The sequence below is a fragment of the Hibiscus syriacus genome, unplaced genomic scaffold (assembly GCF_006381635.1).
Source record: "Hibiscus syriacus cultivar Baekdansim isolate YM2019G1 unplaced genomic scaffold, ASM638163v2 tig00110637_pilon, whole genome shotgun sequence".
Classification (NCBI taxonomy): domain Eukaryota; kingdom Viridiplantae; phylum Streptophyta; class Magnoliopsida; order Malvales; family Malvaceae; genus Hibiscus; species Hibiscus syriacus.
In genome coordinates, this window is record NW_024062808.1 from 819787 (window position 1) to 845702 (window position 25916).

The window sequence follows — 25916 nt, forward strand, 5'->3', positions numbered from 1 at the left end:
TGTATATTTTATACAGTATAGGGACAAACGTGCAATTATCCAAAAAGTCAATAAACAAATTCAATGTGTGTGTATAAATAAATTTGAAACGGAATTTTGATTCGCAGATTAGAAATCGTGAAATCCGAAGAAATTACAGCAAAGGAAGAATGGGAAAGTTGAGTCAATTTGCGGTTGCGGCGGCGATTCTGGCGGTCGGCCTCCTTTCAGTCTCAGCCACCGCAAGACCCTGCAAGACCTTCTTCGTCACCTCCTATTCTTTCTCCTTTGGCAACCCTAACGATCCTTTCTCGTCCTCCGCTTCCGCCGGATTCGTCACCGTCGTCACCGAGATCAGCCAATTGAGTCTCAAACAGTCCGATCCCAAGCCGTCTGGTGTCTTCACCTCGCTCCGCGAGCGAAGTAGGGACATCCTCAGCGTGGTCGTCGCCCTTCTCTTCGGCGTCGGCTGCGGCGCTCTCACGGGGGCCACCCTTTACTTGGTATGGTCACTCTTCTCGACCCGGTCTGATTATCATCAAGCTTTTTTGGAGGAAGATGAGAGCGATGGAGAACTTAGCCCTAAGAAGATTGGGTATGTAAATATCCCCACCGTTAACGTTAAGGAAACCCCTTGATCAAATTATATGTTGAAATCTTTAATATGAATAAGAATCGTTTGTTAATTGTTGTGTATTTGAGTAAAACTCATATCTATGAGATTTGTTTTAAGCCTTTGGGATTACATGTAATCTAAATACTATCACTGTATGAATCCTTCGGATGCTGTATTACGCTTGCTTTGTTATAATGTTTTTTTTCATTTCTATAGATTCATTTTAATTGTTTCTTGTTTTAATGCAAAACAAAATGAAACCATAGATGAATTACCCTTTGAATAGTGGTGATACATGTGGTAGTTGATGCATCGATTGTTCATTTGTCCGTGGGTATCTGTTTGCTTAGAAATAATATCTGTATTGTTATCATGTGTTTGTCTTGTGATTGATGGTTTTGCATTGCAGTCTTTTGGAAGCCCTAGTTCAGCTTTTAAGGTTATAATTATTACCTTCTTCTTGTCCTTGTTTTTATTTGATTGCACTCCTTCCTTTGTACCTATTGTGTTATGATTATGAAATGTATAACTGTTAGTTTTTGTATGTTAATCGTGTATTCCTTTCATTTGATTCCTGGCAATGATTTGTCGGATTCATTGGTGACTACCATCCACACTTCCTGGCATACCATGTCTGGTAGGTGAAACATAAGAAGCTGTCTGCTGATATGTATGGTAGATTTTGGTGGTGCACAGGGACGAGTCAGGATCAATTACGGGGAGAGGCAGGTTGCTTAACTTCAATAACGTAGAGACCTATTAAGCATTCAATTAATCGGGACCAAAACAGCCATTGGACTGGGATTTTTTTTCCGTCCCTGGCGGTTCCCCTGGTTTGATTTATGAATCTTTTTTTTCATTTATATTTCAGCTTAACCTGTTTCGGTAGGCACTAATTAACATTTATCTTTAAAAGATAATAGCCTAAAGCTTACTTGCCAATATTATTTTGGCAAACCTTAAGTTCTGTTGTATATTCAATTAAAAAGTACGGGAGCTTAATATCATTTGGTCGTATCTTGGAATTGATTCATCACCTCACCCTCTTATAGGTTGAGTCATTGGGGAGGTTTACTTTTCTGATTGAGAACATGAATTGACTGGTGGACTTTAGCCTGGTCTTCGATCTAGGAAACAGTTTTTCATATTAGAGTTACCTTAAAGGATGGTTTAGGTAATGACATGTAGTTAGCATCAAAGAATCATTGAGCCAATTTCCTATCTCTATGTTGCTCAAATTTTAAATGATGCTGAGATGTTGTTTGTGTTAATAAACTCTATTCTGGTTCACGGCTTTTCTTAATCTCGTTCTCTTTGATTGATGATGTATTTGCTCTCACTCTCTCATACATTGAGCAAAATGAGAGAGAGTGTTAGGATATCTAGGGTTATTGCTTCAAGCTTTTGATATTCCAAGAGTGAATCCAAATTTCGACTTTAAGTTTGTTGTTTGGTTAACTTGTTTTCAGTTTTTGCAGGCAGACTTACCGGTTATGTCTACTAGTCGGTTTTCCCGTTTTTTTCATGTACAAGATCTTGTCCCTTAAGTTTACCGATCAGGGTGTTCTTTTAGAATCTCACCATGTATGTCTCCCTGCATCATCATTGAATTTTACAAAATCAGCCGGTGGTTATGACCCATTTTGCCGGCAGCATGCATGTACCAAATCCTCAAATGTTGGTGATAGCTTCAGGTTTCTTGAGAAATTTTCCTTCCCGTAGGAGGCTAACAAAACTAATATTTAACATATTTTGAGATGAGATTCCATTATAATTTTCAACATGTTATTAGTTGACTCTAAATATAAACATATTCCTCTAGCTATACTAAAAAAAATCATGAACATTATTAATAATTTGAATCATAGAGTTTCTAATTAGAAGTAAAGATGAAACAGACACTAATTCTTATAAGCTGAAATATCTCTTCATAATTTTCCAAATAAGGTTTTCTTTTTAAAAAAATTGTGATTTTAAAAATAAAGTTTCGCATGAATCTGATCCAATATAATTAAGAGGTTTATTTGAGTTTTTTAACAATATAAATCTGAAGAGAAGTGATATAAAAAAAGTAAAACTCGGCATAATATCCTTAACAAATATATTATTTTTGAAGAGTACAAAAAAAAATATCATGGTGTGAATATTTAATTTTAAATGATTAAAAATTATCTTTGAATAGATACCGTCTTGTATTTATTCTAGGTTAATTAAAAAAAAGAGTAAACCTAATCAAAATTTATATAAATAAATGTATTACTTAGGGATGGGCATGGGACCCGAACTCGACGGGTTCCGACCCGACCCAATTGGATCGGGTTTTCTTTAAAAAAAATTAGAGTAGGGTCCGGTTTTTTAAGTGTGATGTTCGGGTGGAGTTCAGGTTTAGGGTCAAGAATACCAGATTCGACGTCAAAAAAATATAATTTTACCTTATATATTTAAGAATAATTACAATAATACCCCTCTATATATAATTTTTTTCAATTAAGTCAATGTTTTTATTGAATAAAAATAATTTTTTATTATTATTTCGGGTCGAGTTGGGTTTCTAAGTTATATATCGGGTCAGGTGAACTCTTGTTTTGGTCGGGTCGAGTCTCGGGTGGAGGCTCCTTTGTTCTCGAGTCCAGTCGGGTGGACCAAAAACCCGACCCAACTTGACCCATGCCCATCCCTAGTATTACTACTTTAACCTAAAAATACTAAATTCTGAGTTCGAACAATAAAATATAAGAATTAAATTGAAAAAAAAGTCATCAAGTTTAGAAATCAAATATTAATTTGTTCCGATAGAAATCATAGCGCGATGCTGCGAAGCTTCTGCGTCAAGACCATTTGTCTAGAAAAAAGAGGCCAAATGGAACCCATTGTTTTATTCTAATTTAATGTTTTTGTCCAACAATGTTCAAACCGATAAACAAAAGTGTAAATGTTTCATTTTGCTTTCTGCAAAACCTTATTTATAACCCAAGTTGGGAGTGTAAGAATTGATATTACTTGATTTTGAGATTTGGGATTTTGCGAGTTTTAAATTGAATTTTACGAATTTTAAAATAATTTTTAAAAAACTTAAACTGATAGAAACGGATTCATCGGTGTCTCGAGTGACAACTAACGATCTACCAAATCACACCTTCGATTAGTTGCGGGACGAGAGCTTCTCGTCCCGTAACGCCACCCTTCAACGGTTACAACAAAAGTACAAAAGAGATCAAAGAAAAACTATTCATGGATTCGCTTGAACCATAGTAATACACGATGAGGTTAAGGAAGCTAAACAACAAACTTAGGAGCAAGTTGTGAAAAGAACACATAAAAACATACATAAGAAGACTGCTTCAGCTTTTAAAACATACGGTATCATCCTAGCATTGACGGGGGCTAATTATTTGGTGTTGAGAGTAAAAGCCAAAGATGAGGAAAAATCAACCTCTAAGTAGATTTATTCCGAATGAAATGGTGCAAATCTTGAGGCCCAGCAAAGCCAAAAACCCATATTTCCTGCACATCATTGTTCATTTACAAGTCGAGTTCCAACAGGGCTAAAACTGAAGCAAACCTCAATACACTAAACTGGAAGTTTAAACCCAGAAAACTATTTTAAACACAGAATTGTCCATGTGATAAAACCCATTTCTAAGTAATTTAGAGCAAATACTGTAGAGTTCTATTACATGAGTGAACCTCTCAATCGAGTTTTCTCAATTTATAATTGTTAGAATTCGAACATTTTCTCCATAAGATTCGAAACCCTTAAGACACCTAACGACTCATTCCGCTACACCGATTACAAGAGAGCTAACTTTTACAAAAAACTGTTCATGTTATAAAGCCTATTTATGAGTAATCTAGAGCGAATTCTGCAGAGTTCCATTACACGAACGAACCTCTTCATCCAGTTTTCTAAGTTTAAAACGCTAGAATCTCGATATTTCTCCATAAGATTCGGAGCTCTAACCTTGCTTAAGACACCTAACGACTCATTCCACTACACTAATTATAAGAGAACTATTTTTTAACACAACTGTTCATGTGATAAAACCTATTTCTGTGTAATCTAGAGCGAATACTGCAGAGTTCCGTTACATGAACGAACCTCTTCGTCCAGTTTTCTATGTTTAAAACGCTAGAATTTCATTGTTTTCTCCATAAGATTCGGAGCTCTAACCTTACTTAAGACACCTAAGGACTCATTCCGCTACACTAAATATAAGAGAACTATTTTTAACACAAAATTGTTTATATGAATCTAGGGCGAATTGTGCAGAGTTCCATTGTTTATATGAATCTAGTATTTTATTTCAATGATTAAACTGATGAAAGTCCAAAGATTGACACATTAATTTGAGAATATCTACAGCAATTAACCATTGTGAAAAACGAAAAAGCAAAAATGAAGAAAAATAGAAGAATACCCGATGGTGAGACGTTTCTGAGGGTCACCGGAGGAATATCCGGTGAAGTAGAAATAACGGGAGACGATGTACAAACCTCCTAGCGCGGCGCAGATGCAAGGATGAGCCATCCCTCCCAAAACCATCAGTATGAAGAACATTGGCATCATCTCCAGCGAGTTCTGGTGCCCTCTCTGCAAACGGAATCCGATCCGATCGATTAACATTCTTTAATTCCAACAATTTTAAGAAAACGGAATCAAAACGAGATGAGAAAATGAAACCTGAATACAATTGAAGAGCTTCGCATCTTTGTTCTCGGACTCGAGAGCGTAGAGAGCCGGGTAATAGACCTTATACTTCTTGCGTGCGATCCCCACTTGGATTCCCATCCATATGCTGAGAATGCAGTAAGCAACCACCGTTAACACTACGTACCCGTATTCTTTCGCCAAAAACTCCATGGATCTGCAATTAGTTTAACTTCTCTCCTTCGATTTGTATGCTCTAAATGCCTCTTATCCACTTTAGCAACGGCAGCCAAACCCTATCGCTTTCTACTTCCAGATTTTTTCTTTGGATGTTAACTCACTCGTTGACTCAGTTCTTATCCAAGACAAAAGATTTTTGGGTAAACTACGTATTTAATATCTAAACTATTAGTTTGGATCCGTTTAGTATTTAAACTTTCAAATCTTTTCAAAATCATACATAATGTTTAGTTTTTGTTTCAGTTTAGTATCTCACTGTTAAAAACTTAACTCGTTTAGTACTAACCTATCAATTTTGATCCATTTTTATACCTAAATTTTCATTTTTTTTAAATTTAACGTTAAATTTTGAACATGGGTACTAAAACAAAATAAAAATTAAATTTTAAGTATGGTTTTGAAAAAAAAATGAGAGTTTAGGTACTAAAATAAATTAAAATTAATAGTTTTGGTACTAAATACATAATTTATCCAATCTTTTTTTTAAATACACCATACATCACTGAATTATTATTAATAAGTTTTAATAAGTCATAATATTTAATATTTCAAAAAATTATAACAAATCATTCAATTAATCTATTGTAGTCATTAGATCATTATCTCGTTAAATATGGAATGGATTTTAAAATGGCATTGTTAAAAATATTTATAACTAATTATTTTAAGTAAATTATATCATAACTCACTCAATTAGTAGTGGATTTATAAATATGTGGCTGTCTTTTAAAATTTCTAACCAGATCATTCAATTACTTATTTACAAATGAGTTATTTAGGTTTTGGAATTCGAAAAAATAGAGCTATATCCAATTTATTTAACATATATTTTGATATAACAAATTAGGGTAAAATATTTTTAGATTTGATTTATTTTTTTAAAGATTTCAAAAATAATTCAAAGTCGATAAAAAAATTTGGACTCAAAACTATTTTTTGGGTAAGTAATATCGACATTATTTTTGCAGTATTGATGTCAAAGGTAAGAGAAGTGTCAATACTCTCATGGTAGTATCGATATTACCCTTTATTTTTCAAGTTGTTCAAACTTCTTAATGTAAAATTGGTATCGATTCTCTAGGAGTATCGATATTATTTTACACATTCGTATTGATACCACAAACCCTAGTATCAATATTGATCAAACTCAATGGTCATTAACAACTAGTTTATTTTAAAAGAAGTATTTGTACTCCAAAAGGCCGTACCGATACTCCATATTCTAGGCGGTTTTATTTTACAGCAAAAAAAGTCCCCAACGGCTCTAAAATATCTCTAACGGTTAGAAACGACCACAAACACATTTCAACTTATAAAAACAACACAGTGATGTTTGAAGAATGTTACAACACTTATCCAAGCAATCTAGATCAAGAGAAAAGTCATTTCGCTCTTTATTTTCTATTTTATCTTATACATAATGTTTTGAGTTTAATTGCAAATCTTTAGGATTCATTCTTATGAGCTCAATTTGTAACACCCATAACCCGTATACGCGAACCAATACGAATTACAGATGTCAAATCAGAAATTCAAAACATTTCTTTAATTGAACTGAGTAAAATTTTGTTTCATTCAAGCAACTCAAGTTTCATAAAGAAAAATCATAATATTTATTCATACTATTAATTATATTTAATACTAACTATTTTAAGAAATTGTAGACATTTCATTCTCGTATACATGCCAGCTAAGACTTTTAGAACACAGTAAGATGTCATCATTGTTACCGATTGTGATACTCATGGAAATATTTTATCGCGCAACAGATTAAACTCGGATCTCGAAACCGGGCCGGCAAGCCATCCAATACGAGCCGATCGAGCCGTGGAAGCTCGGAGGTCGAGTACGATCGAGGTCATTGTCCTATACAAGAAAGAAGATGAAACCGAATCTCGTTACACAGACTGTGTTATATGCTTGGAAGGGTTCGAAGATGGAGATTGTTGTAGGTTTCTTGTGGAGTGCAAGCATATGTACCATCAACTTGCGTAGATGAATGGCTGGTTAAGGATGGGCATTGTCCACTTTGTCGTTGCTCAGTCGACGGCTTGGAACTAACACGAACCGTTGCTTAAGACTTGTGATGCAGGTGATTCATGGTGAATGTGTGTAATACAAGAGTTCGTATTCAATCAAGTCGAGGAAAAAAATTAGGAGTAAATTACGTATTTAATACTTAAATTATAGTTTTTGTCCATTTTAGTATATAAACTTTCATTTTTTTAAAAGCATACTTAATGTTCAGTTTTTGTTTCATTTTAATACACAACTGTTAAAAATTTAACGTGTTTAGTGCTTAAACTATCAATTTTGGTCTATTTTAGCACTTAAACGTTCATTTTTTTCTTCAAAATTTCATGCTAAATTTTGAACATGGGTACTAAAATGAAACAAAAAATGATCTTTAGGTATGATTTTAAAAAATTGAAAATTTATATGCTAAAATAGATCAAAACTGATAGTTTATGTACTAAATACATAGTTTACCCAAAAATTATAGTTGGTAAGTCTTATTCTATAATTCAAATTTTATTTTAAATTTATTCGAGTCGAATGTAATTTATGAAATTCGAGTCGAGTTGTTAGAGTTTCCGTTTAGATTTAATTTTACATATTTATAATATTATGGTAATAATTGATTTCAATTTAAACAACTTTCTACAATCATATATAATATATATGTATATATGTTTCATATATCTTCATATTCGAATACATATATCATGTAAAGTTAAAAAACTTGATTCGAAATTAAAAACTAATCCACTAATTATTAAATATTCTAAATTATTTAAATTATTTAAGTCTTATTTTATAACTCAAATTTTATTTTAATTTTTTCGAATCAACAAATCGATTCAAATAAAAGAATTCAATTTTCCCCCAAATATACAACCTTAATAAAAAAATCAATTTACTTTGATTTCAGTTGCTCCAATTAAAATCAGCCACGTAAGTAAATCAAACACGGTGGGTCTGAATTCCTGTAATCCCAGACCGGTTCAAAAAGTTCAAACCGACGGTCGGTGGGGTCAACTGTCAAGTCTGGCTAGCACCGTATATATATATATAACGTAAAATTAAAAAATATATAAAATAAATTGAAGGAATTTGCCAGCGAAGTCAAGACTCCGATTTTTCCTCTCATCATACGCTACGCGCCCTCAGGTTCTCTTAATCTTCGCATCTGTCGACGGCCCCGCCATTTCAGATCTCCGGCCCCGCTATAACGCTCACTCTCGTACTGGACTGATCCGAGTCCAAGTGATTGCTCCACTTCATCGGCGGCTGATTTCAGGTGATTTATTTATTTTATAGTATTTTTTTATAATTTTTTGTTTGATTTTTAGTTCGTCTTTGATTCTAGTTGTTTTCGATTAGCATGCATGCGGATCAGTGACGCTAATTAATTTTACGGAATTATGATAAAAGAAAATAAGATTTTGAGTTAGATTGTCAAATCTGACCTTGCGAGTTACAGTTCTGTTTGGTGAGTGGTTGACATGCTTGATTTGAGTGTTTGAACTTATATTGACCAGATGATTTAGTTGGAGTGTTCCCTCTTGTACTGGGAAGAGCTTATTGAATAGGATTTGTTATCATTTCTGGAATCTGAGCTACTTTGGAACTGAATTGTTGTGCTGGGGAACTTTTAGGTGAAAAAGATGGTGAAATTGTAGATTTGAGCTTTTTTTCTACTAGCAGTTGCAGCGGCTAATTAGCCTTGCCAAACTTTATGTCCGGTATGTTTTCATGCATGTGCAATTTTAAGCTGGTTCTGAGTATGAGTTTCCCGTGATTTCATTGAATGTTTGCCTATGCCAGGCTGCATTTGGATGACCAAATGAAAGGCGCCTAATTCCCCTTACCAATCGTTTCTTAGGGGATGTTATGTATAAGAATGAAATGCTGTAATTCCATGTATTTACAGAATTTATCATTATTCGCGCTCCTTTTTTATTGATTCTTTCAACATGCCATATTTAATATCTTGAATGGAAGTCTTCAAAAGATATGAGAGACTCCTTTGAGCAACCTATTTGTTTAAAGGCAAAAAATAGATGAAGAAAATAGGTTCTGTGGTTTAGAAGATATCCCTCACATGGACATTTGCCAAGAGAAAATTCAAATGTTTTTGGTTTATATCTAGACCACAAACTCACACGTAATGGAAAAATGCATTTTGCTTCTTGTACTTTGTCATCCATCCATCTGTCTAGGGTGAGGGTTTCGATCTAGTCGAGTAAAAAAATTTCGAGTTATTCGAGTTGATGAGTTCTATTTTATAACTCAAACTTGATTTGAAAATTTTTCGAGTTGAGTCGAGAATATAAATCCGAGTCGAGTTTTCGAGTTTCTGTTTAAATTTATTTGTAATTATTTAAAATATTAAGATATTATTTGATTCCAATTTAAATATTTTTTTTAACCATATATATGTTTCTTCATATTTTTTTGGTATGTGATATACATATATCATACAAAGTCAAGATACTCGACTCAAACTGGAAAACCAATCCACTAATTACTAAAAATTTTGAGTTATTCGAGTTGTATTCTACTCGACTTGAACTTGAAATCTTTTCGAGTCGAGTCAAATTTATGAAATTACAATTCAAAGTCAATTCGAGTCGAGTTTTTTCGAATCGAGTTGAGTCAAAAAAATCTGTTTTTCGAGTCGAGTAAAGTTTTGCGTTCTCCTACATCCGTCCATGAAAGCAGTGTAATAAACACTATACTTTTAGAGACAATTCATTTATCATATCCGTGTTTATGATTTTAACACATTCTGTAATATATGTTTACACAATTGAAATGGAGAAAAGAACGAGACAAAACACGTACAAGGGATTTCTAGATCAATTGGAATTTCGATGCATTCATCGGCATTTTCTATACTTACAATGCATATAAAAAGTGGTGGTGGTTAAGCTTTTTTTTTATTTAACAAAGAAAAGTGGATTATCTTTTAAACATTTGCGCTAACTCATATGCTTCCTTTTCTAGATTTGCATTTTACAAATCAGAGATAATTGTCAAGGGATTGAACCATGAGTTGCTTTGGCTGTTGTGAAGAAGATGATATCCACAAACCCACAGACAATGGAGGCCACTACGTGGTTAAAAATTCAGCAGGTAATCTTTTGTGGTTGAATTTTGCATCAGCTTCTTGGTGAACATCACTTGTATATTTCACACCTTCAATTCTGTGAACTAGTTGAATGAAGCATAATAAGTAGAATGGCATGGGATTCTTTGGTGTTTATGTCGGTCAGTTGTAGTTTAATTGTAATTTGTTTATTAGCTTTAATTTTATGCTGTTTGATTTTTACTAGAATGCTATACACAGAGACAAAAACACATGTTTTTTTTAAATAAATCTAATTTAGTTTACTACTTGATACATGTTTGACTATCTTCTGCATGTTATGATGGCCGTGTTTTGTGTTCTTTTTACTGAATCTACTGATGTTATATGGGTTGTCTTTTTCCTCAGGAAATGATGGAGGTTACCATCCATCTGAAACTGCATCAAAGAGTGCTCAAACGGTGAAGGTTCAGCCTATTGAAGTCCCTGCTATTCCAGCAGATGAGTTAAGGGATATCACAGATAGCTATGACACCAATGCGTTGATTGGAGAAGGTTCATATGGTCGTGTTTATTATGGAGTTCTTAGAAGTGGGCAGGCTGCAGCAATAAAAAAGTTAGATGCCAGCAAGCAGCCTGATGACGAGTTCTTAGCCCAGGTTCAGTTGACATCTGAAATCCGTCACATTTACCACATCCGATACAATTTTAGAGTTTCGTACTTATATTCATTGGTTAATGGATTATCAGGTTTCCATGGTATCAAGGTTGAAGCATGAAAACTTTGTTCAATTGCTTGGTTACTGTGTTGATGGGAGCTCTCGTATACTTGCCTATGAGTTTGCATCTAATGGTTCACTGCATGATATTCTTCATGGTATGTGTGAAGATGCTCTGTTCATCTCTCCAGCTAAACAAAGTTGAAAACCACATATGGGAATGTGATGATGCTTGAAGGAAGAATTTCCTTGTGATGCTATTATAAAATTTAATTATATAGTTCCTTCTTCTATTGGAAATGAAATATTTGGTTTGTAACTTTTATGTTTTGCTGTTAATATTGAGATTATTATTTCTTTAATGCCAGGGAGAAAAGGGGTTAAAGGAGCTCAGCCAGGCCCTGTTCTGACATGGGCACAAAGAGTAAAAATTGCTGTAGGAGCTGCGAAAGGGCTCGAGTACTTGCATGAGAAGGCTAATCCTTACATCATTCATCGCGACATAAAGTCTAGCAATGTGCTAATATTTGATGATGATGTGGCAAAGATTGCAGACTTTGATTTATCTAATCAGGCTCCTGATATGGCAGCCCGTCTTCATTCCACTCGTGTACTTGGAACCTTCGGTTATCATGCTCCTGAGTAAGTTATCTGTGGAGTATTTTCATACCACTATCTGTTATTTTTATTTCGGCAGATATCATTGATTATTGTTGAAAGTGAATTTGGACAAGCTTGGTGAATTGATATTTGTAAACTAAAATGGAGTAGTTTTTTATTTGATATCCGAGTACAAGCATGCTGTATCCGAAATTTCTTCTCCTATAGAGCCTGATTGAATGCCTTGAAAATCGACTGTTCATTGGCAGATATGCAATGACTGGGCAATTAAACGCCAAGAGTGATGTATACAGCTTCGGTGTTGTGCTGCTGGAGCTTTTGACGGGGAGAAAACCCGTTGATCATACTTTACCCCGCGGGCAGCAAAGTCTTGTGACATGGGTACTTTTCTGCAACTCGTTGTATATCCAGCCTCGTTTCGTTGTTGAACTTTTCAGACACGGATGATTAATTCGAGGCTCGAATTTTGTTTAGGCTACACCAAGACTTAGTGAAGACAAGGTTAGGCAGTGTGTTGATCAAAGACTAGGAGGAGATTATCCTCCCAAGGCTGTTGCCAAGGTATTAATATGCTTGGTTGCTACTGATAATGTCTGTTTCTATTTGTACATTTCCTCTGTTAGCCACCGTCACATTTCCGTGCCTAAAGCATTTTGTCGTTCCGGATGCAGATGGCTGCTGTTGCTGCGTTGTGTGTGCAATACGAAGCTGATTTCAGGCCGAATATGAGCATCGTTGTCAAAGCTCTTCAGCCCCTGTTAAATGCCCGACCCGGACCCGTTGGTGAAACACCAACCACATAGTTTTTTTCGTTCTCGCTCTCCAGATTTCGCAACGAGGGGCCAAATTTAGAAGGTGATGATAATTTGTTTATTCAAAGTTCCGAATGCATCGATTACATGCTCGATTCGATTTGTTCATAATGTGTGAGGTATTTTTTCGGGTTCTTGCATATATGCTGATGGTGGTCTGGTATCTTTTTTGTCTAAATTTAACCACTTCCATGAAATTGTTAACTTTTCCTTTTATTTAAACTCGAGTTTGTTTGAGTTCAACTTTTAAAACTTGATTTCTATTTGAGTTGTCTTATTAGGTTTGGTTAAACCTGTTTATCCAGTCACAAATTGAGCTTCGCTTGTGTTGGGTCTCGAATTTGATGGTTTACACTTGAGTTTTCGATGTTATATTTCATTAATGCAGCCTGAAAAATAGAAATTTAATTAGATTTGTAAGCTAGTGGAGGACCCTTTTTATATATAGATTAAATTTTCTTGCTCCAATTAATTATCAGTTTAAACCAATCATTAGGGTGAACAAAACTCGGTTCGAGAAATCAATTTTTTTCGACTCGAATTAACTTCGAGTTGCAGTTTCTTAAACTCGACTCGAAAAAAATTCAAGTTCAAGTCGAGTTGTAAAACACAACTCGAATAACTCAAATTTTTTAGTAATTAGTGGATTGATTTTTAGGTTTGAGTTGAGTCCTTTAATTTTGTATAATATATGTATATCACATATGAAAAAAATATGAAGAAATATATTTGTATTGTATATATGGTTATAGAAAGACATTTAAATTGGAATAAAAAATATTATAATATTATAAATATTTACAATTAAATTTAAACAAAAACTCGAAAATTTGAATTGAGTTGAAAAAATTTCAAGTCAACTCTGAGTTGTAAAATGTGATTTGTTAACTCAAATAACTTGAAATTTTTTGATTCGACTCTATCGAACGATCACCAATACCCATCATCATCATTAATGGGTGTATGGATTTTATTAGTAGTTTGGAAATTTTTCAAGAGAAAGGGGAATAAATTGTCCCGAAATTAAATTAAAAATCAGATGTCAATTAGAATTTTTTTTATCGATTAAAATTGTTTTATTATTGTATCACGGTTTTCATTCATAATACTTTTATGTTATGAGTAAATATATTATATATATATATACTTAAATAATTGAATTCGAGTCTATCTCTTCTTTAAAATTTAATTTAATCATATAATAATTTAAAAGTAAGTTTAGATACTACCTTTAAACTTAAATAAGTTTTAAGTATAAATTAATCAAAAAAAGTTTATAAAATGTAAATTAACCAACAAATACCATTTTTTAAGCCAGTAGAGCCTTGATTTTATTATAAGGATAAATTACAAATTTGACAACATAACTTTCATATGAATCCTATTTTACTCTCCGCACTTTAAAAAAATTTCAATTTAATCACTTAATTTATAGATTGAATTTTTTTTTATCACTATGTCATTAAACTTCTCATGCGGTTATGATGTGATTTAGAGAAATAGTTTTTTAATTGTTAAAAGCTAAAGTATGATAAGTAAAAAATAAAATAAAATAATTGATTAAAATTTAGGATAAATTTCCATGTTTTACTAAATAACACTAAACCTCAAAAATCACAATCATCTTCCCCAAAGAAAAAGTCGAAGCTAACAAATTCTTCTGCCATGGCCAACGAAGCCAAAGGTGACACCGCCTTTTCCTCCGTCATTTCAACGCCGCGATCAAACACTTCACGAAAGCTATAAAACTTGCTCCGACGTGGTTGATGTTGCATTATCCGACGCCAACCGATTGGTCCAAGGGTTGCAGCAGGGTCAGCGCGGCTCACCTCAGCTTGCATTATCTTAATCGGCATCAGCGTCTGCTTCGACTTCATGATCTAGGGCAGCTCCGCCACCAAATCCATTGGGCGATGCTTTTCAGGGGCCGAAGATGTGGGCAAAGTTGACTGCAAATCCGACGAGTAGGCTTTATTTACAACATCCGTGGCTTTTAAACGATTAAAAAACCATTTCTGTAAGCCATGTCAAATGGCGTGAGATGTAATGACAAAAAAAACCTCAATCTATAAAGTTGAGAGACCAAATTGAAAATTACGGTGAGTAAAATAGGAACCACGGAATTTGTAATCTGGGTTTGGTCTGTTTTGTGCTCTTACGCTGATTAGGAGAGAATTTGCTATATCACGTTGGATTTACCCTCAAATCTTATTTTTAATTCTCGTTTTATAATTATACCGACCGTGTGCGGATCCATCGAGGGCTGGGTGGACACGAATTTACCATGAAATTCGAATTTTCTTCGTTTAGTCATTTATTTTATTTAAGGTCCCTACCTTGAAACTTTATGTGCATGAATTTTCTTCGATTAGTTTCATTTTATTGATGATATCTATCCTAAAATTTTATTTATGTCTATTTCATTAAAAAAAATGTTATATTGTTAATATATATATATATATATATATATATATATTATATTCATTCTCAAAAATATTTCTAAATTCATCACTTTTGTAATGTGTTATATGTTTGGAAGAGTTTGAAGACGAAGATTATCGTAGACTTCTCACGATATGCAAACATTTATACCATCGACTTTGTATAGATAAATGGTGCGGGGGAGTTTGTTTTGCCCGCTTTGTCGTGTTTGTCTTTGATATGTATACATAAATTTTAGGGTAAACTACATTAAATACCTTTGAATTTTAAGCGTTCGCTCGTTTATACCATAAAACTTTTAATCTTACCAACTTTAGCACTAACATTTACTTTTAAATACAATTATATCACTCCGCCGTTAATGACTTAACGAGGTGATGACATGACAGTTGAATGTTGTGACATTGCTGACGTGACTGTCTCACTAAAAGGATATCATTTTGACGTGATTATTTTGGTGCTCAAAAAGTCCAAAATGACGTAGTTTTGTTAGATTCACTTGATGAAAAAATTGTTTTCCATGAGATTTAACCCATAGTTCATCATGATCTAATGCTAAACACCCATCCATCAAACTAACTTAATAACTTGTTATTTTCTTAACAAAATTAATATATATTTTAAGTAGTAGTTTGGATTAATATTGTAACACCCAAATCCGATCCGACCGAAGCCTGATTAGGTATGGATATTACATGGACCACCGGAGGGCTAATCCAAAAATTTTCTTGGAAACTTTTAAATTTCTTAACATAAATCATCTCATAAAAATAAAATGAAATAAAGTAAGAACAAAATAGTTAAGTTTACAAAACCGGTGGGCTCCCAAAATAATCTCAAATACAATAAATGTTCAGAGTTATGACTCTATTAATACGAGGGTCTATGAAATACATACCCACTAAAGAAATCAATACATACTTTGCAACTATTGATATCTGGAATCCAACTATCTGGCGATAGCTCCCAAATCTAACACCTACTAACTTGCGAACGAAAACAATTTCAAAAGTTGAGCTACAAGCTCAATGCCACATAAACAACTCCACTATACTACATGCATTCATTAGCTACGAATGCTTAGCAAGTCAAATCACGTTGCAATGAAATGCATCAAGCTTAAATCATGGTAAACTATCGTGCATCAACACACCATACAAAAGCATCTTGTGGTCTTACTATTATATCACGGAAGTGCCTTAGCACTAATACTAAAGTGCCTTAGCACTGATACAGAAGTGCATACGCACTGATACTAAAGTGGCTTAGTACTGGGAGAGAAAATTCAGATATTTTTATTCTCTATCTCAAATCTCATATGCATACGCTCAAGTAACTTGGGTGTCCTTGTTGTTTCTCAAGCGAAAAACAAAAGCTAGTCTTATGCCACATTAATAATTGTTCTTATTTTTAATAATTTTCGAATGATGTTCTCACTTGTAGTCTTGTTAGAGAAGTCTCTATGCCCTTATAACCCCCTTTCCAAACCCATAAAATTAATAGAGTTTTCTACTCAAACCAGAGCGAGGGTGCCGATACTGGGTATGACAGTATCGGTACTGGCCTCATAGTATTGATACTGCCCCAAGTATCGATACCAAAATTTGCTTCGATGTTTTGGAAAATTCCTCAGTATCAATACTCATGTGAGAGTATTGATACTCTCCCTTGGGGGTATCGATACTACCCGAGTATCGATACCGAAAACTACTTCGATGTTTCAAAATAATTCCTAGTACAATACTTCCGTTGAGAGTAGTATCGATACTCACATGAGTACCAATACCAAAAATGGCTATTGGAATCTGCAAAGTGCCCTCAGTACAATATTGCCTTTGCGAGTATCGATACCCACCCTAAATATTGCTAGTCTATAATCCTCTTTTCTCAAACATATATGAAAGACAATATCGATATTTTCTTCGAGTATCGATACCCCTACCATAATTGCCTTATTTAGGCATGAAAATGGTTTCTAAAACCCCCTCACAAGCCTTTCTAAGGATACTAAACGTTTGTTAAGTTTTATGGGAGGTTATCACATCATTATAGGTTATTTTAACATTGTAAAAACATCAAAATGTATGTTTTCATCAAAACCCACAAAGACCCATATTTGCACCCATGAACACAACAAGCAAGTAAACATAGTTTAATGACCTACATGCGGTAGAGGGGAGTTAGTTATGTGTTACCTTAATACCAACTAGAGGAAAAGACCCCTAAGATCACCCAAGCACCAACTTTTCTTTATCCTGACCTTTGAGCTCTCTCCCAACTCTTTCACTAACCACAAGCAAATAAGGGGATTATAATCTTGTTTTAAGACTCTAAGTGAGTAGAAACATGATTCTAAACACTTATGTACAACCTAAGAACACTCACAAGCCCTAAAATTAAAACCTCTCTAAAACCTCCATCTCGGTCACCATGGCCAAACCTTAAGATTTTGTGCTAGATTTGAAGCTCTAGGGGAGGAGATTAACTTTCTTACATTCACAAATCCGAACTAGCTTTGTAGAACAATAAAGCTTTCACCTTTAGGAGATTTGGAGAGGAAGAAGAGAATGAAGAAAAGATGAAGGAGAAGAAGATAATGGGAAGCCCCTTCCCAAGGTGAGACATATGCATAATTAAAGGGATCAACTTTTGTTTCAAAGTATGGGTAAATTTCTCCCTTGGTCCTCCTTACTTTGGATCTAATTCAAAAAATACCATTTTTAACACCTTATGGGCTTTCCCTCAAGCCCAATTCTCTTTCTCTTTGGCCCAAATGATTAAATTAATCATATTTAAGCACTCTATGCCCAAAGTTATACCTGAAACTACTAACCCGATTTTTGGGTATTATAAATATCATTTATCTAAGGGTAAACCACATAAATGGTCATCAAACTTTTAGGACTCTTCCATTTTGGTCACCCAACTTTTAAAACTTGTAATACAATCATTAAATTTTTAGTTCGTTTACTATTATTTTCAATTATATAGCTCGGAAAACAACTCAGATTTGAGCATTAAATCTTGATGCAGTGAGTTTTTTACACTTGAACGAAAGGGATACGATCTTCTCGTCCAGATCTTCTGCACATTTCTACAGCATGGAAATTTCTACCTTAGCATTCATGGCTTTATGAAGCTCCTCTTCATATTCTCTCTGTGTTATCAAGACAAATTTCTTGTCACCAAGCAACATGTGGAGGAAGAAGAAGAATAAGAAGAAAGGTTAACAGAAGGTAACGTGGCACATCAGATAAAACTAACTGTAGGTAACGTCAGGAATCTTATTGAAAACGAACTAAAGGTTCAGTGGTTGATTTGTAAGTATTAAAAGTTGGGTGACTAAAATACAAATACCCTAAAAGTTTGATGACCATTTAATATAGTTTACCCCTTTATTTAATATTATTTTTATAATCATATTATTTCTCTAGTTATCCTCACACTGAAAACATATTTATAAAAAAATATTAGTCAAGAAGCCCAAACCTCAAGAAGAAGCCTTGGCCACTGAGTTCGAGAAAGTTAAGATTGAAGAATCACTGGCGACGGAGGAACATAAAGAAGGTGAGGAGAAGAAGTCCAGTCTCCTCAAGAAGCTTCACCGATCCAGTAGCAGTTCCAGCTCTGTATGTATTTTTCAAATTCTTTTATGTTTATGTTCATGTTCAAAAAGTTTCCGATATTTGCAAATACTATAACACGCGATGTGTTGTGTGAATTTGCAGTCTAGCGACGAGGAATAAGGTGAAGGCGGAGAGAAGAAGAAGAAGAAGAAGAAGGACGAGAAAGGATTGAAGGAGAAGATTAAGGAGAAAATCGGTGGAGAAAAGAAAGATGGAAAAACAATCCCGGTGGAAAAGTTCGAAGAGCACCCAGAGACACCGGAGAAGAAGGGTTTCATCAATAAGATCGAAGAGAAACTCCCAAGACAGCATAAGAAAGATGAAGATGTTCCACCGCCACTACAGCCAACAACAACGTCTGCTGCTGTACCGACTGATAAAGTTGCGGTTGAGCACCATGCAGAAGAGTCAAAAGAGAAGAAGCGACTTTTGGAGAAAAGTAAAAATGTATATTGGATAGTCTGGTTTCTAAATTTGTTGGGATTGCTTCTTCTTCTTCTTCTTTTCATATTTATAAAAAAATATTAATTTTTATATGCTTATATTATAAATAATATTTATTGTTTAAAAATAATTTATAAAATAATATTAATAAATGATATTAATCCAAACTACTATTTAACATATATATATATATATATATATTTATATATATTAGTTTTGTTAAGAAAATAATAATTTATTAAGTTAGTTTGCTGTTGGGTCTTCAATAATATCTCATGAAAAACTCTTGTTTAAATCACATGTAAAGCATTTTTTTCATCAAGTGAATCTAACAAAATGATGTCGCGTTTAAATAGTCGCGTCAAAATAATGTCATTTTGGTGAGACAATCACGTCAGCAACGTCACTGTATACAACTGTTATGTCATCGTCCCGTTAAGTCATTAACGGCAAGAATGATGTAATCACACTTAAAAGTAAACATTAGAGCTAAAATTGATGAAATTGAAAGTTTGATCGTATAAACGAGTCAGCGCTTAAAGTTTGATGATATTTGACGTAGTTTATCCTAATTTTAATTATTTCATTTTTTAGTTATTTCAACCTTTAATATTTCATTCTTTTAATTATCAAAGTATGAGATATGCATTCATTCAATTTCATTACAAACAAAAACTAATTGGTTATTCAATAAATCTTCGAGCACATCTAATCTTATTTTTAAAAAATTAATTAATAAAATCTCATTTAAATAAATTTTACCAGTTAATCTAATTTTTTAAAAATAGAAACTTATTTGATCCATAGTTTTCAAATAAAAATTTATTTGATTATAAATATTCATTTGATCATGATTGAAAGTAAGGGTTCACTTGGTTTTATAGTAGAAGTAGAGGGACCAATTTGGCATTTAATCCGAAAGTGAGAGATCATAAAAAAAAGGGAAAAATAAGGTGGAGAGATAAGAGCAAAGCAAATGGACAAAATGAGAGGAAAAATAAACAAATGTTTATTAAATAAAACAAAAATGTATTACATTTTACACTTCCATTAAAACCATAAAATCTGAAAAATTTTCCGACGAATGGACCCTAGCCGTACCGCTCTAACAGTCAGCGATCCGAAGGTCCGTCAAGTTGGGTTCTTTACCTCGGCGGCGCCACCCGTGCGTTCCTCTTCGGATCATCCACGTCATCAAGATCCGATCCAACCTCAATCTCCGTCTTCCACTCAGGTTAACGATCACTCTACTTCCGGCGATTCATTCTCCCCCATTATGATCCCTCCGCCACATCACCATTCAGACACCGTACCTCGTACGGCTCTACAGGTGACCTCCCCCAAGACGGCGGTCTTGTATTCCTCCAGAACGGTAACGATTCCAAATAAAAACGACGGCGTGCCCTCGTCGTTCTCGCCTGGTCGTAAGGTTGTTACCGTGAAATCGCCATCCTCCTATCCGGGCGTCAAGGCGAGTAGTGTGCCCGCGAGTGAGCTTACTACTGTATCGGTGGTTAATTTGCCTCCGGGAATTTCCGGTGAGTGGTAAACCGTTATTCTTGTTATGTTTTTTTCCCTTTTGTGGAGAAAAAAAAAAGAAATGATTGTTATACTCCGTTGGATTAATTTGGGAAATGGGTTTGGGTTTAGAAAATAGTGTAATTTGTTTGATAAACTCCATTGGATTAATTTGGGAAATGGGTTTGGATTTAAAATTCACTTACAGATATTACATTTCATTATTTTTCTCAGATTCATGGAGTTGTTGGATGTTTATTTCGTAATGAAGTTGAAATTGCTATCAATATTTGTATATTTACAATTTATGGTTTTATACTTTTAAAGTATATGATCATATTGAGTCTCAACCAATTCATATGCATTGCAATGCATGGATTTTGTTCTTACAGTGCCGAGTTTTGCTCGGTTGCATATTTTAGGGGAAAATAGCTTCTTTCTAAGATAGTGTCTTAAATTTTCAAAATTCTAGTGGGAGCAGCTGTTTCTACAGCCCCACCCTGAATCTTCCCTGTATTGTTTCATGTAACAGAGTCTTGCTTTTGTCATTCTAAGAATTGTGAAATTGAAGTGATTTCAACTGAAAGGGAAAATTTGACCGCAGAAAAGGCTGGTGGAGCATCAGTTGAAATACAGAATGATCGACCTGTTAGTTCAAAGACATTGAAAGAGAAAACTTCTAAAGCTGAAAGACGTGCCCTGCAGGAGGCTCAACGAGCTGCCAAGGCCGTTGCAAAAGGTACATATTGCTATGGAATATTCCTTTTTATGCTTATGTTCCTTGCTCTTCACTGTAAATGTTGAATGTGGGTTTGTTCCTCAAACATGTATATTCATTTTTTTTCAAGTTTTTTCTTATATTTGGAGGGCCTTTGGAGGACCCTGTCCTAGTAGGTTAGTACCCATGTTTGAAAAATTTTCAGACACAAGTGTTGGAAAGGGTGCTTCAAGAAAAACGGGGAGTCAAAGCAACAGTGATTAGCTTTGTTTAAATCACTTCTTTCTTGTGAGCCATGCTTGCATTTCCATTGCATGGCTTTTTCCGTGTAAATCTAATACTCCTGTATTCCCAAAACAGGATTCCAAACCTACATGAGTTGATGGTTGAGCTATAGATATTTGTTTTATCTTGTGTATTTTACCTTTTAAAAAATCCCTAATAACGTTGTTTCTGTTTATCACAATGTATTATTAGCTGAAAGGACTAAGGCATCAACTGCTACATCTAAGGTCGTGACCTCAGCAAATACAAAACCAAGTAAAGCCGCAAAAATGTCTTCACAAAAGAATGATGGTTCTCAAGTTGCAGCTTCTGAGAAGAAGATAGGTGAACGTGCACCTGAGAAAGATAGGAAGAAAGATGCCCCTCATCCACGAATGCAATATGATGATACAAGCCGAGTTGAGAAAGCGAAAAAGCGTGCTGTTGTGAAACAAACTGAAGTTAGGAATAGGGTGGAATTGTTCAGGCATTTGCCTCAGTACGAACATGGAACTCAGCTCCCGGATTTAGAGGCCAAGTTTTTTGAACTTGATCCAATTCACCCTGCTGTCTACAAGGTATTCCTCCCAACATGACTTAATTATAGATTGTATCTTACCTTCCAGTAATATGTTCTTGGAAAATCATGCTTTACCGGTTTTTTATTTCGGCATCTCTTGTGGTTTTGTTTAGTAGATCAGATATAGTTGAGCATTGTATCAAAGAGATAGCAGTACCAATGAATTTTTGTTGCTTTGTCAGGTTGGATTGCAGTATTTGTCTGGTGATATATGGGGTGGGAATGCACGTTGTATTGTGGTGTTTCAAGCATTCAAAGAGGCTATCAAGGATTACTCAACTCCACCAGAAAAAAACTCTAATCAGAGACTTAACTGCAAGGATAAGTAGTTATGCTTCTTTCTTGATTGAATGCAGACCACTCTCGGTTAGTATGGGCAATGCAATCAAGTTTCTAAAGAATCGAATTGCAAAGTTACCACTGGCTGTGTCTGAACCAGAAGCAAAAGATACACTTATTTCAGATATTGATCGTTTCATAAATGAAAAGATCATCATTACAGAGAAGGTGATAGTCAAACATGATGTTACAAAGATTCGAGATGGTGACGTTCTTCTCACATATGGTGCATCCTCTTCAGTTGAGATGATTTTATTGCATGCCCATGAACTTGGCAAACAATTCCGTGTAGTAGTGGTCGACTCTCGTCCAAAGCTTGAAGGACAACTCTTACTACGTAGGTTGGTGAGGAAGGGCCTTAGCTGTACATACACTCATGTAAATGCTGTTTCTTGTATCATGCAAGAGGTTACTCGCACCTTTCTTGGTGCTTCATCGGTCTTGTCTAATGGAACAGTTTACTCAAGAGTTGGGACTGCTTGTGTTGCTATGGTTGCTCATGCATTCCGTGTACCAGTATTAGTGTGTTGTGAAGCATATAAATTTCATGAAAGGGTGCAGCTTGATTCAATCTGTTTTAATGAACTTGGTAGGCATTTCCCAAAATATATTTTGGATTCGGCTTTTGCTCGGTCTACACTTGATTCCTCATTTTGATCACCTAAATTGATGTGGCTTAAGTATTTGTTCCATTTGTTGCAGGCAACCCGGATGCCATTTCAAAGGTTCATGGCAGAGATGATATCAGCGACTTAGATGGTTTGGTCAATCGAGAAAATCTGCAGCTTTTGAATTTAGTGCAAGTGTTATAGTTTGATGAATGTAGAACTAGTGCATCTTCTAAGAGATGACAATATGAACTTTTTCATTGACAGTTACGATGCAACACCTTCAGATTATGTCTCCATGATAATCACAGATTATGGCATGGTAAGTTATGATTTTATTATAATGCTTCTTTTAGTTTGAAAAGCAACATGATTGGATTAAGACTTAGATAAGAAAAACTTAGTAGGGGTATCACTATTTAGAAGCATGGAATATCCTTTAAGTTGGTGATTTTTCTTTCCCAGTCTTCGTTGCCGCAATTGATTGTTGTAATGTTCATTATGTGTGCAAACATAGCAAATGCAGCGCGATCATAAAAACGCTTTTGCAGATAAATCCCTTTATTTATTTATTTATTTTTTTGCAAGTACTTCTAAATTAATTAGCTGCTGTTCTTGTTTTAGATTCCGCCTACAAGTGTGCCTGTGATTGTGAGAGAATATAGAAGAGAACACCTGTGGTCCTAGTCTAAGACGGCTCGTAAATGTAACGCAGAGGATTCTCAACAATTTTGCTCGTATTCGCAACGGAACAATAAGGAGAGATTTTTTTTTGTCACAAGTTCTCTTTTCTTATCATCTTTTTGTTCTTCCTGGAATAAGGTCATAGGCTGTGATTTCCTGTGTTATTTTTCTTTTGAAACTGGCTCAGTGAAGAGTGCGATCCGTCCGCCTCTCCGGGAAGAGTTAATCCGATCGCATATGTTGTAGTAGCCTTGGGTTTGTTGTTTTTCCTCCCTTGAGGTACCAAATGGGTGGTTTTGTTGCAAGTTTTGCCGAATTCGTGCGGGGAAGTTTAATACTAACTTGCCACGCAAGAATACCTTGAACGTGATTCTCAGAATTTCCCAGACAATATGATTTTTCTTTTCATTTTATTTAGTATTGAGGCTTTAGAGACCCATTTTCGTCCGGGGTTTGTTTAGACAACAGTTTGAAAAACATATAATATATTCTTTTTGAAAAAAAAACGGTGGCTGGCACGGTGGGGGTGTCGCCAGAGCGGGGTGTCGCCAGAGCGGTGGCTGGCCTTTGGCCAGATGGGGAGAGTTGAGAGGTTTTTTTTTCAAGGTTCGGGATTTTTTTAAGGAATGGGTAAGAAATGATATTTTTGGTTTTTTAGCTATTTATAGTCGAGGGATCTTTGTGCAAATAATTAAATTATTTCTGCAGTCTCTGGACTTTTGAAGTGTAATTTATTTTGGTCACCTGTTTCAATTGTGTCTTCGAATTTTCAATTATTTCAATTTATTTCTTGTTTATATTTTTTATATTTTGCAAATTAACCCCTTAATTTTATTTTTTCTCTTGTAGTTCATTTTTAACATTAATTTGATCCATAAATTTTGATTTATTTCATTTTCTTTATTATTTCTTTTTTACATTGTTTATATATATATATTTCTTTACACTCGTCTATTTTATTATTTTTAAGATTTAACTTTTTTATTTTTTTTTATTTTATTTCTCTTAATATTTTTTCTCTCTCTTTGATTTATTTAATCTAATCTTGTTGACTTTTTTAGGAACAATTTCAATCGATAAAATTTAATCGGTTTGAATTGAATTTTTTTTAAATTTAAATTTTCGCAATTAAGACAACCGAAAAATTGAATGGTATCGAAAGGACAGTTCAAGGGTGTTAATCATTCCTTGATTGTAACTGACTCTCGAATCCGACATATTTTTGGTAAAACGCAAATCAAGTAAGATGATGTCCGATCAATCGAATTTTGAAAAAAATAAATGATCGGTGGCGGCTCTAATATTTTTATTCAACTCGAAGTTCAATTTCGGGCCCACCCGAAAGACGGTTGTGACAGAAGCAAAGGAAAAGTGTTTTCTTTGCAATTAAAGCAAAACTCAAGCTCTAATGATGAATGTAAGTTTTGCTTAGTTATTAAACAGAATATTAAGAACATGAAATTTATGAGATTTGGTAAAAACAATAAAATGAATATAAAATATTATGCTTGATGGCTAGACATTGCTTTTGAATGCTGACAACCTAATGGCAATAATAAATATAAGGGTAATTACATGTTTAATATCTAAATTATTAGTTCTGTTCCATTTTGGCATCTAAATTTTATCTTTTTTTTTCCAAAATCATACTTAATGTTTAATTTGAGTTTCAATTTGGTACTACCGTTAAAAACTTAACGGTGATATTGTCGTTTCATCATAAGATAATGTCACAACACTTCTATTAATTTTTTTAACAGTAAGATACCAAATTAAAACCTAAATTAAACATTAGGTATCATTTAAAAAAAATCGGTACTAAGACAGAACCAAAGTAATAGTTTAGGCACTAAATGTGTAGTTACCCTAAATATAATCAACTAGACAACCCTAGGCAAGTTTGTCCCAAAATAACCCTTTCATCAAATATTCTTAAAAAAGTCTTTTACAATAACATGAAATCAGA

The 25916-nt window shown here is 34.2% G+C and overlaps 3 protein-coding genes and 2 pseudogenes across 3 annotated transcripts; 4 read left to right on the plus strand and 1 right to left on the minus strand.

The window, feature by feature from the left end:
* Window positions 1-85: 85 nt before the first annotated feature.
* Window positions 86-787, plus strand: LOC120136755. The gene has a single exon (XM_039152720.1). It carries the CDS (start codon window positions 150-152, stop codon window positions 615-617), a length of 468 nt encoding a protein of 155 aa, XP_039008651.1. The 5' UTR covers window positions 86-149; the 3' UTR covers window positions 618-787.
* Window positions 788-3809: 3022 nt separating this feature from the next.
* Window positions 3810-5557, minus strand: LOC120136756 (microsomal glutathione S-transferase 3-like). Its single transcript, XM_039152721.1, has 3 exons — window positions 5277-5557; window positions 5014-5186; window positions 3810-4099 (listed from the first exon to the last, which is right to left on the minus strand). Exons 1-3 carry the CDS (start codon window positions 5454-5456, stop codon window positions 4024-4026), a joined length of 429 nt encoding a protein of 142 aa, XP_039008652.1. The 5' UTR covers window positions 5457-5557; the 3' UTR covers window positions 3810-4023.
* Window positions 5558-8614: 3057 nt separating this feature from the next.
* Window positions 8615-12773, plus strand: LOC120136754 (pto-interacting protein 1-like). The gene is made up of 8 exons (XM_039152719.1): window positions 8615-8784; window positions 10494-10622; window positions 10984-11234; window positions 11326-11452; window positions 11663-11936; window positions 12164-12296; window positions 12390-12476; window positions 12587-12773. The coding sequence occupies exons 2-8, from the start codon at window positions 10538-10540 to the stop codon at window positions 12716-12718; spliced, it is 1089 nt and encodes a 362-aa protein (XP_039008650.1). The 5' UTR covers window positions 8615-8784; window positions 10494-10537; the 3' UTR covers window positions 12719-12773.
* A 4974-nt stretch (window positions 12774-17747) lies between these two features.
* Window positions 17748-19786, plus strand: LOC120136840 (annotated as a pseudogene).
* A 514-nt stretch (window positions 19787-20300) lies between these two features.
* LOC120136787 lies at window positions 20301-24525 on the plus strand (annotated as a pseudogene).
* The last annotated feature ends 1391 nt before the right edge of the window (window positions 24526-25916 follow it).